The sequence below is a fragment of the Lygodium microphyllum genome, chromosome 19 (genome assembly GCF_053477565.2).
Source record: "Lygodium microphyllum isolate KBCC chromosome 19, Lygodium_microphyllum_v1.1.10, whole genome shotgun sequence".
NCBI lineage: Eukaryota > Viridiplantae > Streptophyta > Polypodiopsida > Schizaeales > Lygodiaceae > Lygodium > Lygodium microphyllum.
The window spans coordinates 16,673,753-16,688,028 of record NC_141153.1 but is presented as its reverse complement, the minus strand read 5'-3'; the positions used below and the strand labels follow the sequence as shown (position 1 = coordinate 16,688,028).

At 35.2% G+C, this 14,276-nt stretch overlaps 1 protein-coding gene across 1 annotated transcript in view; it reads right to left on the bottom strand.

Moving 5' to 3' along the window:
- Nucleotides 1-4,171: 4,171 nt before the first annotated feature.
- LOC148019603 (protein NRT1/ PTR FAMILY 8.3-like) overlaps nt 4,172-14,276 on the bottom strand; it is a 124,395-nt gene continuing 114,290 nt past the window's right edge. Inside the window, exon 7 of the mRNA XM_087699700.1 lies at nt 4,172-4,284. Coding sequence (XP_087555826.1) covers nt 4,250-4,284 — 35 coding nt within the window. The 3' untranslated portion in view covers nt 4,172-4,249. The remainder of the gene's footprint in view (nt 4,285-14,276) is intronic.

The following is a 14,276-nucleotide window of genomic DNA, read 5'->3' as shown; positions in this document are numbered from 1 at the left end:
CAAGAGCAAGGATGGAACAAGAGAGGATCGACACATTAATAGACACAAAATGTAGCCCAACATCCATCTCTACCTCCTCCATTCACTTCTCCCACCATGTGTGTGAGCTATGTTTGGCCATCATGCATAGGAATGATTGTGCCTTTCCTGATGCCCCTCATCACATCATGCTTAATGTAACATGTGTTTTAGAGCATAGCTAGTCTCGAAAAATGATAGTGTGCCTCTAGCACACCTGAGTTCCTCCAAATGATAGGGTTATTAGATCCACCTAGAGATTCATGTGTTGATCCTAGTCCATTGATCCCATATGCCCCAATGTGACAAATCTATTTGGCATATAGTGATGAGGTGAGTATGCTATATAGTATGCATTTTATGACCGATTAATGTTTGATTTATTGCAATCAAACTGATGGTACTATGTAAGATACCATCCAACATGCCATCGATCGACTAATATGTAGCATATTATACTACTCACATTAGTTGTTCTAATGAACTACATGTGATTGTAACTTATATTGTATGGTAATGAGATTATTACTATTTTGTTGATTTAAGACATCATTGTTTTTTAGTTAATGTTGTGAGATTACTCTTTTTTAGCCTTGGTAGCACTTGTTTATATTGTTTTTGGTAATGATGTGCATTCTAAGCACAGATTATTGAACAAGTTTTTATATTAAGCTTCTCCAAAACTTGAGGTTGGGCAAAGTGGTTTATGTACTAAACCAATTACAACACTTTACACTACTAATGCCTTTGAATGTGGGCTTTAAACATGGCATAAAGAATACATTGGATCCTTTGGTGCTACAATCTAGATTTAGATCTTTAAATGCTACCATCTTTCTTAAGGCTTGCAACTAGAAGCAACTAAGTTTCATACATCCACCGTGATATTGGGTTTTTTTTTGGAGAGAACTTTTCATTTTCTTTTACAAGTAGACATAGCTCCTATCTTCTTGTAGTAATAGTATTGTTGCCTGATACGGTACTGGTGGCTATAAAATACACCTTCTTCCCATCTTATAACCACACCTTCCTTTCACTTACACCCCTTATTCATAAACTTGCTATTACTTTGTTTCCCGATTTTTTATCTTCCACATGCTTTCCAACTAGTTGATGCTTGTGTTGATCAAATGGAATAAAATAAGGTAAACATATTCTTGCAAGGGTGACATGGATAACAACTAGGGATTCTTGTTGGCACATGTGATGAATGTCTAGATCTTTTATCTCTCCCTAACGATCTACCTATTTGGTTTGTAGTAGGTAATAGATGGTCCCTCTAGTCCAAGAAAATTTTTTATCTTCTTTTATTGTACCTTAATCTAATACTACATTCCTCTACTATGAGGCTTTTTGCTATTCCAATTTGTGTAGACACTCATATGAGCTTTTAGAAATATATAATTTTTGAAGATCACTTATGTGCTCTTTTGCTTCTATAAGTTCCATGGGACTTAATGTTTTTCTTTGAAGCAACATAAAACACAAAAAAAAAAACACAATGATTACACATACCATTCTAGACATCCCATAGATTAATCCTAATGCATACAAGCATATCCTCTTTGAAAAACAACAAAAAAGAATAATATGACCAAACACACCAACCACCCACATGCACTTCAATGTTGTCTTTTGGCTTTGTCTTTGGTTGTGTCAAGGTTTAGTTTATTTGCTTGATAAAAGCTCTCGTATTTTGTAGTTTACTAGTTTTTTATTTCTTTTATGGAGTCATGAGCTCTTGTCATGTGTTTTTTCTATCACCATTCACCTTATTACCATCGACCTTGTGTGCACCTACATGCATCCAGGTTTTTCTTTAGTTCCCTTCTGCATGAATTAATTGATAAAATGAACCAATGTGATACCTTTGTGTGTGCATCCATGCTATACACACTTATTTAACAATTTAAAATGAACCCTCATTATTGTTTTCATGCACATCCATACTCCACATACATTTAACAATTCAAAATGAACCTATGATATAATTTCACATACCATTGTACTAAACACACCTTTAGATATTAATTAGTAAATATGCATTTAGAGATTGGTCCATCACATAGTCAATAGCACACTTAGCATACTGATAATGGTAATTAATAATTGCATAAGGGATATTAGAAAGAAACCATTATCTTTTTTTAGGTTTATCACCTGATAAAATAGTAGTATAAAAACTTCAGGCCAAAAACATTTTTGAAAAATTCTTTTTAGCCAACAATGCCCGTGCAAATTCTAGATATGCTTATTTTTCATTTCTATAATGCCATTTTTATGTGTGGTATACCTACAAGTTAATTGTCTCTTTATCCCATGAGACCTCAAGAAGTCAGTAAACTCGTTAGAGAGTACTCTCCCCCTCCATCTGACCTTAAGCACTTAACCTTAAGCTTGTTTCTATTTCAATAATAGCCTTGAAACTTTTACAGTGCTCAAACACATCACTCTTTTCTTTCATGAAATATATCCACTACTTTCTTAAATAATCATCGATAAATGTAACAAAATATTTACTATCACTAAGAGATATATTATGTATAGGCTCCCAAATATCTATATATATAACATCAAGTATATTTTTGCTCACATCTCTATCATGTGAAAAAGGTTGTCTTGCTTGCTTACCAAACTGACATGCGTCACACACTTTAATGAAATTTTGCAACTCTAAAAGTAAGCAACCTTGTAACCAACTCTTTGGACTACATTAATTTCAACCTTTGCAAATTTGCATGTCAAATATGTTTGTGTTGTATTTCAGTGTCTATAACCACTCCTTTGCCTTTAGCATTCATATCAGAAATTCTAGCATCTAAAGTAAACATGCAACCAACTCTACTTTCTTTTGCAACCAATCTATACTTATCATAAAAATCATTCACAAAATAGCATTTTGCATTGAATCAAACTTTCAATCCTTGCTCTACCGTTTGACCAACATGTAGTAAATTCTCTGTGATGGATGGCACATGTAATACATCGAACATACTCTTTGTTTAACCAACATACAAAGACGAGGGAACGTTTCCAATGTGTGAAATTGGGTGGCATGAATTATCACCCATCTACATATAACCTCGATTTTGTAAATCCTGCATCTCTCCAAACCATTCAACATGGTTGGTCATATGATTAGATTCACCTCAATCAATATACCATACATTATCATGCGTCCGCTTTCTTGTAATAGTATTCATTATATGTGGCATTACAAAAAATATGCTTATTTTTATTTTTATTTTATCATAAAGATAATGCATACTTTCCTTGCTACAATTTATTACTACAGATATCATCATTCTTAGCATAACAATGGATTGCAATATAACTTTATTTTTATAGTAATGACAAATAATACCAATATAACTTTAGCATTTATAGCAGAAATTCTAGCATCTAAAGTAAACATGCAACCAACTCTACTTTCTTTTGCAACCAATCTATACTTATCATAAAAATCATTCACAAAATAGCATTTTGCATTGAATCAAACTTGCAATCCTTGCTCTACCATCTGACCAACATGTAGTAAATTCTATGTGATGGATGGCACATGTAATACATCGAACATACTCTTTGTTTAACCAACATACAAAGACGAGGGAACGTTTCCAATGTGTGAAATTGGGTGGTATGAATTATCACCCATCTACATATAACCTCGATTTTGTAAATCATGCATCTCTCCAAACCATTCAACATGATTGGTCATATGATTAGATTCACCTCAATCAATATACCATACATTATCATGCGTCCGCTTTCTTATAAAAGTATTCATTATATGTGGCATTACAAAAAATATGCTTATTTTTATTTTTATTCTATCATAAAGATAATGCATACTTTCCTTGCTACAATTTATTACTACAGATATCATCATTCTTAGCATAACAATAGATTGCAATATAACTTTATTTTCATAGTAATGACAAATAATACCAATATAACTTTAGCATTCATAGCAGAAATTCCAGCATCTAAAGTAAACATGCAACCAACTCTACTTTCTTTTGCAACCAATCTATACTTATCATAAAAATCATTCACAAAATAGCATTTTGCATTGAATCAAACTTGCAATCCTTGCTCTACCATTTGACCAACATGTAGTAAATTCTATGTGATGGATGGCACATGTAATACATCGAACATACTCTTTGTTTAATCAACATACAAAGATGAGGGAACGTTTCCAATGTGTGAAATTGGGTGGCATAAATTATCACCCATCTACACATAACCTCGATTTTGTAAATCCTGCATCTCTCCAAACCATTCAACATGGTTGGTCATATGATTAGATTCACCTCAATCAATATACCATACATTATCATGAGTCCCCTTTCTTGTAATAGTATTCATTATATGTGGCATTACAAAAAATATGCTTATTTTTATTTTTATTCTATCATAAAGATAATGCATACTTTCCTTGCTACAATTTATTACTACAGATATCATCCTTCTTAGCATAACAATGGATTGCAATATAACTTTATTTTCATAGTAATGATAAATAATACCAATATTTCTAGAACCTCTGTTTTACCATCTACATCTTTCTCTAGAGCTCCCTCTATCTCTAAAGTTTCCATAGCCTCTTGAAACCTGCATATCACTAAACTACTGATTTAACCTAATTTACTGGTTATCACCAACATGCCCCATAACATGATCTCTTGAAGAGGACCTATCATGTCCCCTTCTTGAATTGCAATAAAATACTTGGACTTGTTCACTACTTTTTAATGATGATTCACCTCACATCTTGATCTCTTTAGTGATTATGAGAGAGACCAACTGATTAAAATCTAGAAATGGCTTCTATACACCACCCAAAGTAGATGATATCAAATCATTATCATTAGGTATTACATCAATCACCACTACCAAAGTATCTACAATGCTCCTCACCTTCAAAACATACTCATTGCTATACATTTTCTCTTTCTTCAAAGTATTCATCTCTTGCTTGAGCTGAATCTTTCATGTCTTTATATTCATAAAAAACATATTCTCAAATGTGGTTAATGTTGCATGTGAACTTTCTCCATTTTTTATGTGTCCCAGCATAATGTTATGAATGACTATCAATAGCGAATCACCTTTTTTGTCTTTTGTATTCCATTGTTTCTACACCTTTAATTCATTTGTAATGACAAGGTCACTTAGCTCTGGCTCCTTTTCTTCACATGAAACAGACTTGCAAAGGCATTTTTCAATAAGGAAGTTTGTCAAATGAAACTTCCATGATGGATATTTATTCTTGTCCAACTTCTCAATGATGGGGTTTCCATTGTTCTTGCCCTTATCACAAAATTGATATAAAAGAGCAAGCAAGTCTTCTGCAACATTTCACAATAAGTGCACAACCATACACAAAGCACCCTCTTTCACTGACTACTCAATAGTACATGTAATCTACAATCTATTTGCAGATAAAGATTTTGTTTTCTTTTTGGAAAATACCTTAGAACTTAGAGATTCAAAATCTATAACCTATGTATCTAATTTCATCGATACAATCAAAATCATAGTAATAATACCCTAAAACTGTTATTCTCAATCATATAGGTCTAAAACAAGGCCCGTCGATTGGACCTCAAATGGCCAAAAAAGTAATGTGCAATCCCTAAAGAACTTATCTACAGGCTATAGAATCCTCTACTTTTACACCAAATCTCACAGCAATCTGAGATTTTCAATATTCCTTCTTTTGGTGTCTCCATATAGGCACTATCAAAGAGAAAGAGTGGGAGAATGGGGGAGATTCTAACATGTGTGGGAAAATTATTGCTTCTTCTCCTTCAGTTTAGCCTCCAAAACTAGCCTCAATTAATGGTGCAGCTTTGATCCATATCATGAATTGTATGGTGGGGGGATTTGCTTGAGCTTTTGTGCCAAATATACACCATACACATAAGAGGAAGCTCACTCAAGAACATGAGATAAGAGATTGAGGCCAAAATATTTTCTTGTTAGTTTTTTCTTCTTTCACATACTTTTCAACATACACAAAGTATAGATAAGATATAACACAAAAGAAAGTGGTCTACTAAGTCAAATAGTGCATAATAGATTATACTAATCAATTGGTGCTATAACTATGCCAATGTAGATATGTGTAACAAACCAAATATAATAAGTAATAAGTTAGTGGCCATGTAAGAGTCATAATGACTATCGATGTGCTAAGTATAGATGTGTAGACCCATCTAACTAGGTGGTCCATCATCAATGTCCGCATGTGTTGAGCTTGCCATCTCAACATGGGCTACGATATGCATGATTCTTATTTTTCCATTGTCTTCTTTTTTGCATTGTTATGGACATCTAATTGCATGTACATAATGAAGCTATTGGTTGCATATGTGCATAGGTCGTGTCAAAATTTTTGTAGGATGTGGTTTGTTTGACGTTTTCCTTGTTGGGTTTCAATGTTTTATGCTTATTCTAGAGTACTTATCTATGTCATGATGTCTATTTATATGAATTTTCCTTTTTCATGGTGTGTATGTGTGTTTTTCTTTTTTTTACTAATCTAAATGGCACCCTTCCTATTCAATATATTTTACTACTTTCCATGACTATTCTCTCCTCTTTCATATAAAAATTCTATATAGTAGCCAAGATTGGTTGCTTTTCAGTAGCTTAGACTAGTCTGATACTTATCTTCTACTACTTATAGCAAGCATATTGGAGCCCTCCATGATAGTACTTCAATGATGACTCCTAAAGATCTTGGGAGGACTTTTTTTTACCATTCTATTGTGTAGACTTTCCTACAACTCATTAGTGTTACCATCAGATGTTATTATGAAGTTGTTGTAGAAGTAGACTTCCTAGACCCTAGTCATGAGCCATATGATTACTACTTTAGGAGTTTCAATTCTATGATTACGGACCTCTTTTAGAAGAAACTATGCCAATTAATCTAGGACAAATTCATGCCTCCTAAAACCCCTAGTCATTATTTGTCCAAGAATCTATTTACAGTACCTCACATAGTATTGAATGTCCTTGTATTTACTTAGAGTGCATACCTCCATAACATGGATTCACACTTTATGAAAGTCACTTGAGTCAATGTTACCAATGTGACATATGGCTCTTATCTCTATGCCCTTATTACCTTCTCTGTGCCTATAGGAGGTCTACTTGTTTTTGTTCATGCTTCTTCAACACATTACTAAGTCATGTATTCCTACCCCAATAGATACTGATTTTGATTCCCAGGCCTCCCTTGGTAATCCATTGTATTAAATTGTCAAAGCATGTATCTTTGCTTTAGTTCTTGCCACTCTTATCGTTTTCTTACATGCCACTTTAGGGAGCTTCCTTCACACATTTTTTACATATCCTAACTTTTTCATTGTGTCTCATAATGGTACAGTTGAGGTGACACCTTTGTCTCTCTATTTCTTTTTTGAGTTAACAATTACAATGTGTTTCTTATAGTTATACTCTTTAGTTCATGTTGAAATGCAATAGTTTATGGATACTCTTACTACTAATCTTAATAATGCCATCACTTTTAGTTGAGTTCTACTAAAGAAGCCCTCACTAATGTAACTAGAAAGATGTAAGATTCCACAAGCTATTGTAAGATCCAAAGGAAGAGATAGTTTCTTTATAGTAGGCATAGATTACTCAGACAGTCTCTTTGATAATAGAGCTAAACGAGATACTATTACTTAAGAGTTTAAAACTTTATGGTCTTAGTTGACTATTCAAGATGTTGCCTTGGATTCTGTCAGGGCTACCATTGATGTTCAAACTTGGCAAATTCAAGACCTTTTAGACATAGTAAGCCTAGTCTCATCTGGTTTCACTGCCAATTCCAAGTGCTTCTATGATTCTGTCACTATCATTTGTGGACCTTGCTGATCTTTAGGGATGTACTTATTTATATCCATTATTTCAAGATAAGATTGAGCAGCTATAGTCTCATATGGATCTATTTTTTTGCTACTTTTGACTAGTTCTTGGACTTGATACCTCTAAATCATTTTTTTGGGGTCCATTATCATCAATAGAGGCTTACTTTTTATATTTATTTGTTTACTATGGATCCTTCTTCCCTAGAGGATTGTTGGTCTAGCCCATGGACATCTTCTTTGCTTTATGAGGTGGTCAAAAGGGTGGAATTTGGCATTTTCATGCTTATTCTTATGTCTCCCAAATACATGGTATTATTGGAAAGGATGTGTTGTTTGCAAATTTTGCAAAATCATCATGCATTCTTTATGGATTTCTATGGAGAGATAAGGAAAACTTTAGGCCTTTAAACAAGAACACTTGTATTGAGCTTCCTTAATTATATATTTTTGTCATATTGAATACATGATTTTTTTCTCTCTATTTCTAGAATGCCATTTAGTTTCTTGTGTCTATGTCTTTGTAGTGTTTGTTTTGTGTTGTGTGGTGTGAGTTTATCCTCTTCAAAATGTAGACATTCTAGAGGATTGGTGGTTGAAGATAGTTTGTTGAAAGATCAAGTTGACTATTTTTTTGATTTGAGATGAATATGTTTTTGTCTTTGAAGTTTTGGGGATAGACATGATGGAGCAACAACCTCTTGCATCCTTTAATAGTCTATTAATTTGATTCTATTGTTGGATTTGCAATTAAAGGTTCACTCTTTGTTTTTCTTTCATTAATGTTTTAGAGTCGGGTTATTCTTGCACATTTGGTAGGGGGTCATCTATTCGGATATTATTCAAGTTCAAGTAGTTTGTGTTGATCAAGTGACAATGAATTGCTAGTTGGCTAGAAAAGCTTCTTTATTCCACCTTTTTCAATGGCCGTGAGGATGCTCCAAACCTAAGTGTGGGGATATCTTGAGTGCATGAAATGATTAAGTTTTTGATTATTTTAAAAGCTGAATTATTATTTTGATTGAAAATTTTGAGGTTTTTAATCCTTTTACTAATGGGTTTGAGTGTTTTTGTATGAATCTAGGGTGGGTTAAAGATCTTTTCATAATTCATTATGGTTTTTGATTAGTTTATCATGGTGTTTTGATGGGTTTTATTTGAGTTTTGTTTGGTTCTATTAGCATTTGTATGGCCCTATATAGAGCTCTATTTCTTCTCTATATGAGGCTTCATGGTTATGGTTCTATGATTTTGGATATGTACCATGGTCCTTTTAGTTGTTTTTGGTTGCTTGATGTGGACTTTCTCTTGACTGCATAGTTCTGTTAGTTTCCATTTCACCTTTGTTAACTTCTGTGAGCTATTGTATGTCTTTGTACCCTTCTATATGCTTATGTCTAGGCTCTTTGTGAAGGATTAGTAGCTTGGGAATGTCTTGATTCCTTGGAAAGAGGGGAATAAATGCTATTCTTAGCTAGTTTCATTAGGAAAATTTGTAGCTAGAAGACTCAACTAAACATTTAAGACTCAAGTGACAATATCAATCAAGGGACACTATAGCATCTTTAGTGTCATTTCATATCGAACATACATTTGGGAGAGTGTCTTCTTTCATATCATATATACCTTTGGGAGATTATCTCCACTACCAAGAAGGGGATATTTCATCATTATTGTATTTTATCATTGTGTGTGTGAGAGCCATATCACATCAATTCTATGTACTATGTTTGCGGGATTATGGAAACTCTATTCATTGACGATTATTAGTATGTGATCTATTTCCATTAATTCACTTCTCCTTGGCTATGTTCTTTTGGTTGAAATTTTTGGATAACGATGAAAGGTAAGTGCTTCATTGATAACAAAGACATGGGAGAATCATTCTACGTTGATGCATGAGTCAACTTTCCTTATTATATTTTCATGTTTTTAGGACATAAGAGAGTATTATCTTCTTTGTTGATGATTGCAATGTAAACTTTTGTGCACTATTTACCTTGTTTCCTTGGTGTTCTCTTGACCATTTTATGGGGGAAAGTGCTACTTTGCTCTTGGTTAGGGATGATCTTAGCCCTCCCCTCCTATGGCATGATGAAGAAGGAAACCTATCGATGGCATGATGAAGAAGATGGCATGACAAAGAAGGTCACCCAAGAAAGTTGGTGTGTGGATTCAACCAATTGACTCAATGTAGTGGGAGATATAGTTGCTTCTAATAATCTTTCTATGGTACTCTCCATTAAATTGTTGACTGATGGATGGCTTAAAGGGGGGCAACACCTTTAAGATGCCACATGAACTTCTTAAAAGAGAGGGATTACATCAAAAGTTTTGAAGAAACATGCTCAAAGGCTTCTTGATAATGCAATGATCTTGACACAAGGCTGTAGCATGCTATCCATGTAGAATGAAATTTTAAGAAAATATTTAATAATTGGGCTACTATCAACAAAAAGGAGTGTCAACCCCAACATCGGGGTTTTTTGAGTTACCCTTATTATTAATCTTAGCATTGATCATAATAATATCTATCTTTGGCATCTCCTCTAGAAAGTGAACGATTACCTTTAGATTCAAAATATGTATAAGTATGAAGGACTCAAGGGACAACTAAGAAGCCCATGGGACCTAGTGGGTGATGATCACACTAGGTTGTATCTTAGTTCATGGAATGCTAAAAGATAGAGAAACAATTGTATTTTGTGGAGAATGCCCAAGGCTATATAAGGCTAGATAATGACAAGATTCAGATGAAGTATGCAAGATGCACTTCTCTATAGTGGGGAAGGATGACCACTACAAAATTGGATATAAGAGTAGATTGGCTAACTTTTTGGAATCAATAGAGCTCATTTTGCCTTTTGAGTGGAGGATTTCTTTCAATAGGCCGTTTTTTAATGAGGAGATTGAATTTTATGTGTATAGCATGAAGTGAAAAAAAGTCATCTAGTTCCATGGTATGCCTATTGATATTTTAAGGGAATTTTGGAAGCTATGTAAAGAAAATATGTGCTAATTCATCAACACCTACTTTAGATGTGGTAAAATCCTTGTGGTAGTAATTCAAGGGCTAGTGAAGCTAATGTATCTAAGAGTGTTTGGAGGCATCTTCTATGCCCACTAGAGACCCTTAACTATATTAACTATGGTCTATAAAATTACAACCAAAGCCCTTTCCCTTCAAATTTAATTTATATTTCCCAACTTTATGTTGCATAGTAGGAAGTTTCATGACACCATTTGTGAATTTGAGCCTAGCAATAGTCCATAGTGTGGATTTGTTGTTGAATTAGCCTTATTCAACATACATTTGGCAAAGCATATGCTTGCAAGTGTTGGATGTTAAATAAGCATGTCATAGATGGCTACAATTCAATGTCAAACTCTATTCAATGATCTTTAGCTTGTTTAAGAATGCTCTTTTAGCTTAAATGATTGAATAGAGAAGGATTGAAGAGTACCAGCCATGGGCTATAGTATTGAGACGCATGATGGACTATGTCAATCTCTTGGGGGGAGCCTAGAAAGACCTACACTCATTAGATGTGGTCTTCTTTGACATCACTACTATCAAGGTTGGTGTTCTAGAATTGGTTGTCTGCCTTTCGAAATCTTGAAAATATGTCATCTTAGAATGCACATGAAAGGAGGAATGGATGGCTAAGGAGATGCCTCCCTAAATCAATCCATATGGCTATGCCCATTTGTTTCACTAATGGCTAGGTCCTTATCAAAGAAGATCATGGTCTCTCTAAGAAGATGCACAAAAAGGGGGCTACCAAATGCTAACATTTTTTCATCGTGGGGAGGTCCCAACCAAGTTTGGGCTAAATAAAAAGGAGGAGGATTAGCTAGAGGTGACCTATGCTAGTCATAATGATAAGTAGTCTAGTGCATACTCAAGTTGGCTTTAGATGCATTAGCAACTAATCCCTTGAAGCTTTTCTAGATGAGAAAAATGACTTTGAAGGGATAAGGAGCAATGCTTTTATAAAAAACATGGAAGGATGGAAAACTAAATTCTATGCAGTAAACCAAAGCTAGATAAGTGTTGGTGTAAGAAATTCTACTTCACCATGCCCTTCCCCATTCACTGTAATATTTCCCCCCTTGCATAGAAACCCCCCTATAATTTTTAAAATTAGTTGAAAACTTTTAAATCTCCCTCTCCCTCTCCCCTTGCCATCACCAAATAGGTGGCGGGGGGAAGAAGAAGATGTTGAGGGGGGAAACCACGTTGCCTACCACTCCCTTTGGGCATAACATCTAGCCCTGCGGTCACCTAGAAGGACCTAGAAGCCCCACCGCCATGTGGATGGCAACAAGTGGTGGACACCACCACCACCACTCCACCTCTTCCCCACTTCCCCTCCATTATAACCCCCCCCCCCCCCCCCCCCCACATGGAAGGAGGAAGCCTTGAGATGGTGGACTACAGAGAGAGAGAGAGAGAGAGAGAGAGAGAGAGAGAGAGAGAGAGAGAGAGAGAGAGAGAGAGAGAGAGAGAACCTTTTAGAAGGTTCCCCCCTTTCCCCTCTTTAGAGGGTGACCACACGCACTTATTCTTCTCCCCTTTCCCATGAGGTTATTCACTACCTCGCAAGCCTAATTTCCCCCCAATTGGCCCCGCTATTTAGGTAAGAGACTGCTAAAGCCTTGTGCAAATCGTGCCTAAAAGAGAGAAAGATTGAGAATGGTCCCCCAAATGGAGAATGTCTTGCACATATGGCAATCCCACAACAGCGAGCAACAAAGCTTCGGGTGAGGGCATCATTGTCAATCCAACTATTGTAGGTGTGACAAGAGTTGATGGAACTACGAGCAACACCCCATCTCTGGCCACCTAGGTCCAAGTTCTTTGATCTCTCTAATAAAGTATTAAGCATCAACGAGTCTTTGATTAGTATTTACTTAGGACAATATTGTTGTAAGGTTGGCAAGGTTACTTTGAGGGTTATGCACATAGATGGTACATGCATGGGAAAGATTATATGAAACATACGTCAATGGCACATGAAATGATCTTGCATTAAAGTCTTGCATCCATCCTATGAAGGTTTTGCATTAAATAATAGTTAAAGAGTTTACCTTGTGCTACCAAACCATGAATTGATTACAACTTGTACAATAATTCGGGAATTATTTTACATTGACAGATAGTCTTGCATCGTATAAGAGTTTATAATTGTTACAAATTTGTATCGCATTCTTTGCCTTAGAGAAAGGAAGATAATGTCAAGTTAAATTTTTGCATAGTATTGGGCTAAGGAAAGGCTAATAGACAAATGTCACTTAGAGAGGAGGCATAAATGCTCTTGCCAGATCGATTATCTCGCATTGAAATTATAGGACTTACATCTTGTACAGTTGTAGCAGACCTCATCATACACCTTAGTCAAAGGAAGTATCACTCTTAGATCCTGAGAGGGAGAGTGAATATGTGGATGGAAACGTTATCGCGTCTATTCTTGCATTGTTTGGAAAAATACAATTGGTTTTGTTAGTTGATCAAAGAACTTCCTAAATACTTTTTATTTAACTAAATTGTTGGATTGTCGTTTAGATGATTATTCCAAGTGATTGTGATTTATGGTGAATTCATGGCAGGGGTTTGTGATGACAAGTTTCGATGGAAATGAAGGAATGTTTTTTGAAAGATGATATTAGGGCTAAATGCCTTGTTTGTGCTTGATTCTTAAAGGATTTAATTAAGGAAAGGTTCTTTACACAGTTGGATCACCTCCATGATCACAACCGGATCAACTTGAAAAGGGTATTTATCGATTCATGGGCCGAAGGTAGAGTGGTGAAAAGGCCAACCACATGAATAATTTTTTCAATCCTAGGTAGCTTGCAAGTTAGGTGGAGCTGTGGACACCCCTTGCTAAGTCTAGAATGGAGTTGAAGTCCTCCGTGGCCCCAATGTCTGTGGCATTAGAAGATCCTATTCTAGATAAAGGATGGAAATTGTGGTGCCATGTGATTTGGACCAGCTACTTCTATAGGGAAAAAGGGACATATAATTTCTCCTATATGGGCAGGAGGAAAAAATTAACTTGAAGATAAGTCAAGGAACTTGTTTGTCAAAAGGATTGCTTGCTTTGTTTTTGTGTCAATGCTATAAAGTACGCGAACGAACCCTGTTTCCTAAAGGGCTTAATTAAGGAAGCTGATTTTAAATGTCATACATAATCGTGGTAGGACCTAATTAAATAACTAAAGAACACCTATTGAGGGAAGCAAGTGGACAGAACCCCCAATGGGTCTGCTCTATGGCAAGGTGGTCCTAGAAAACTAGGAGGCTTCTTACAAGGTTTTACTGACATCCGACCCTCAGAAATTGTTAGGTTAGAACCCCGATTCATACCA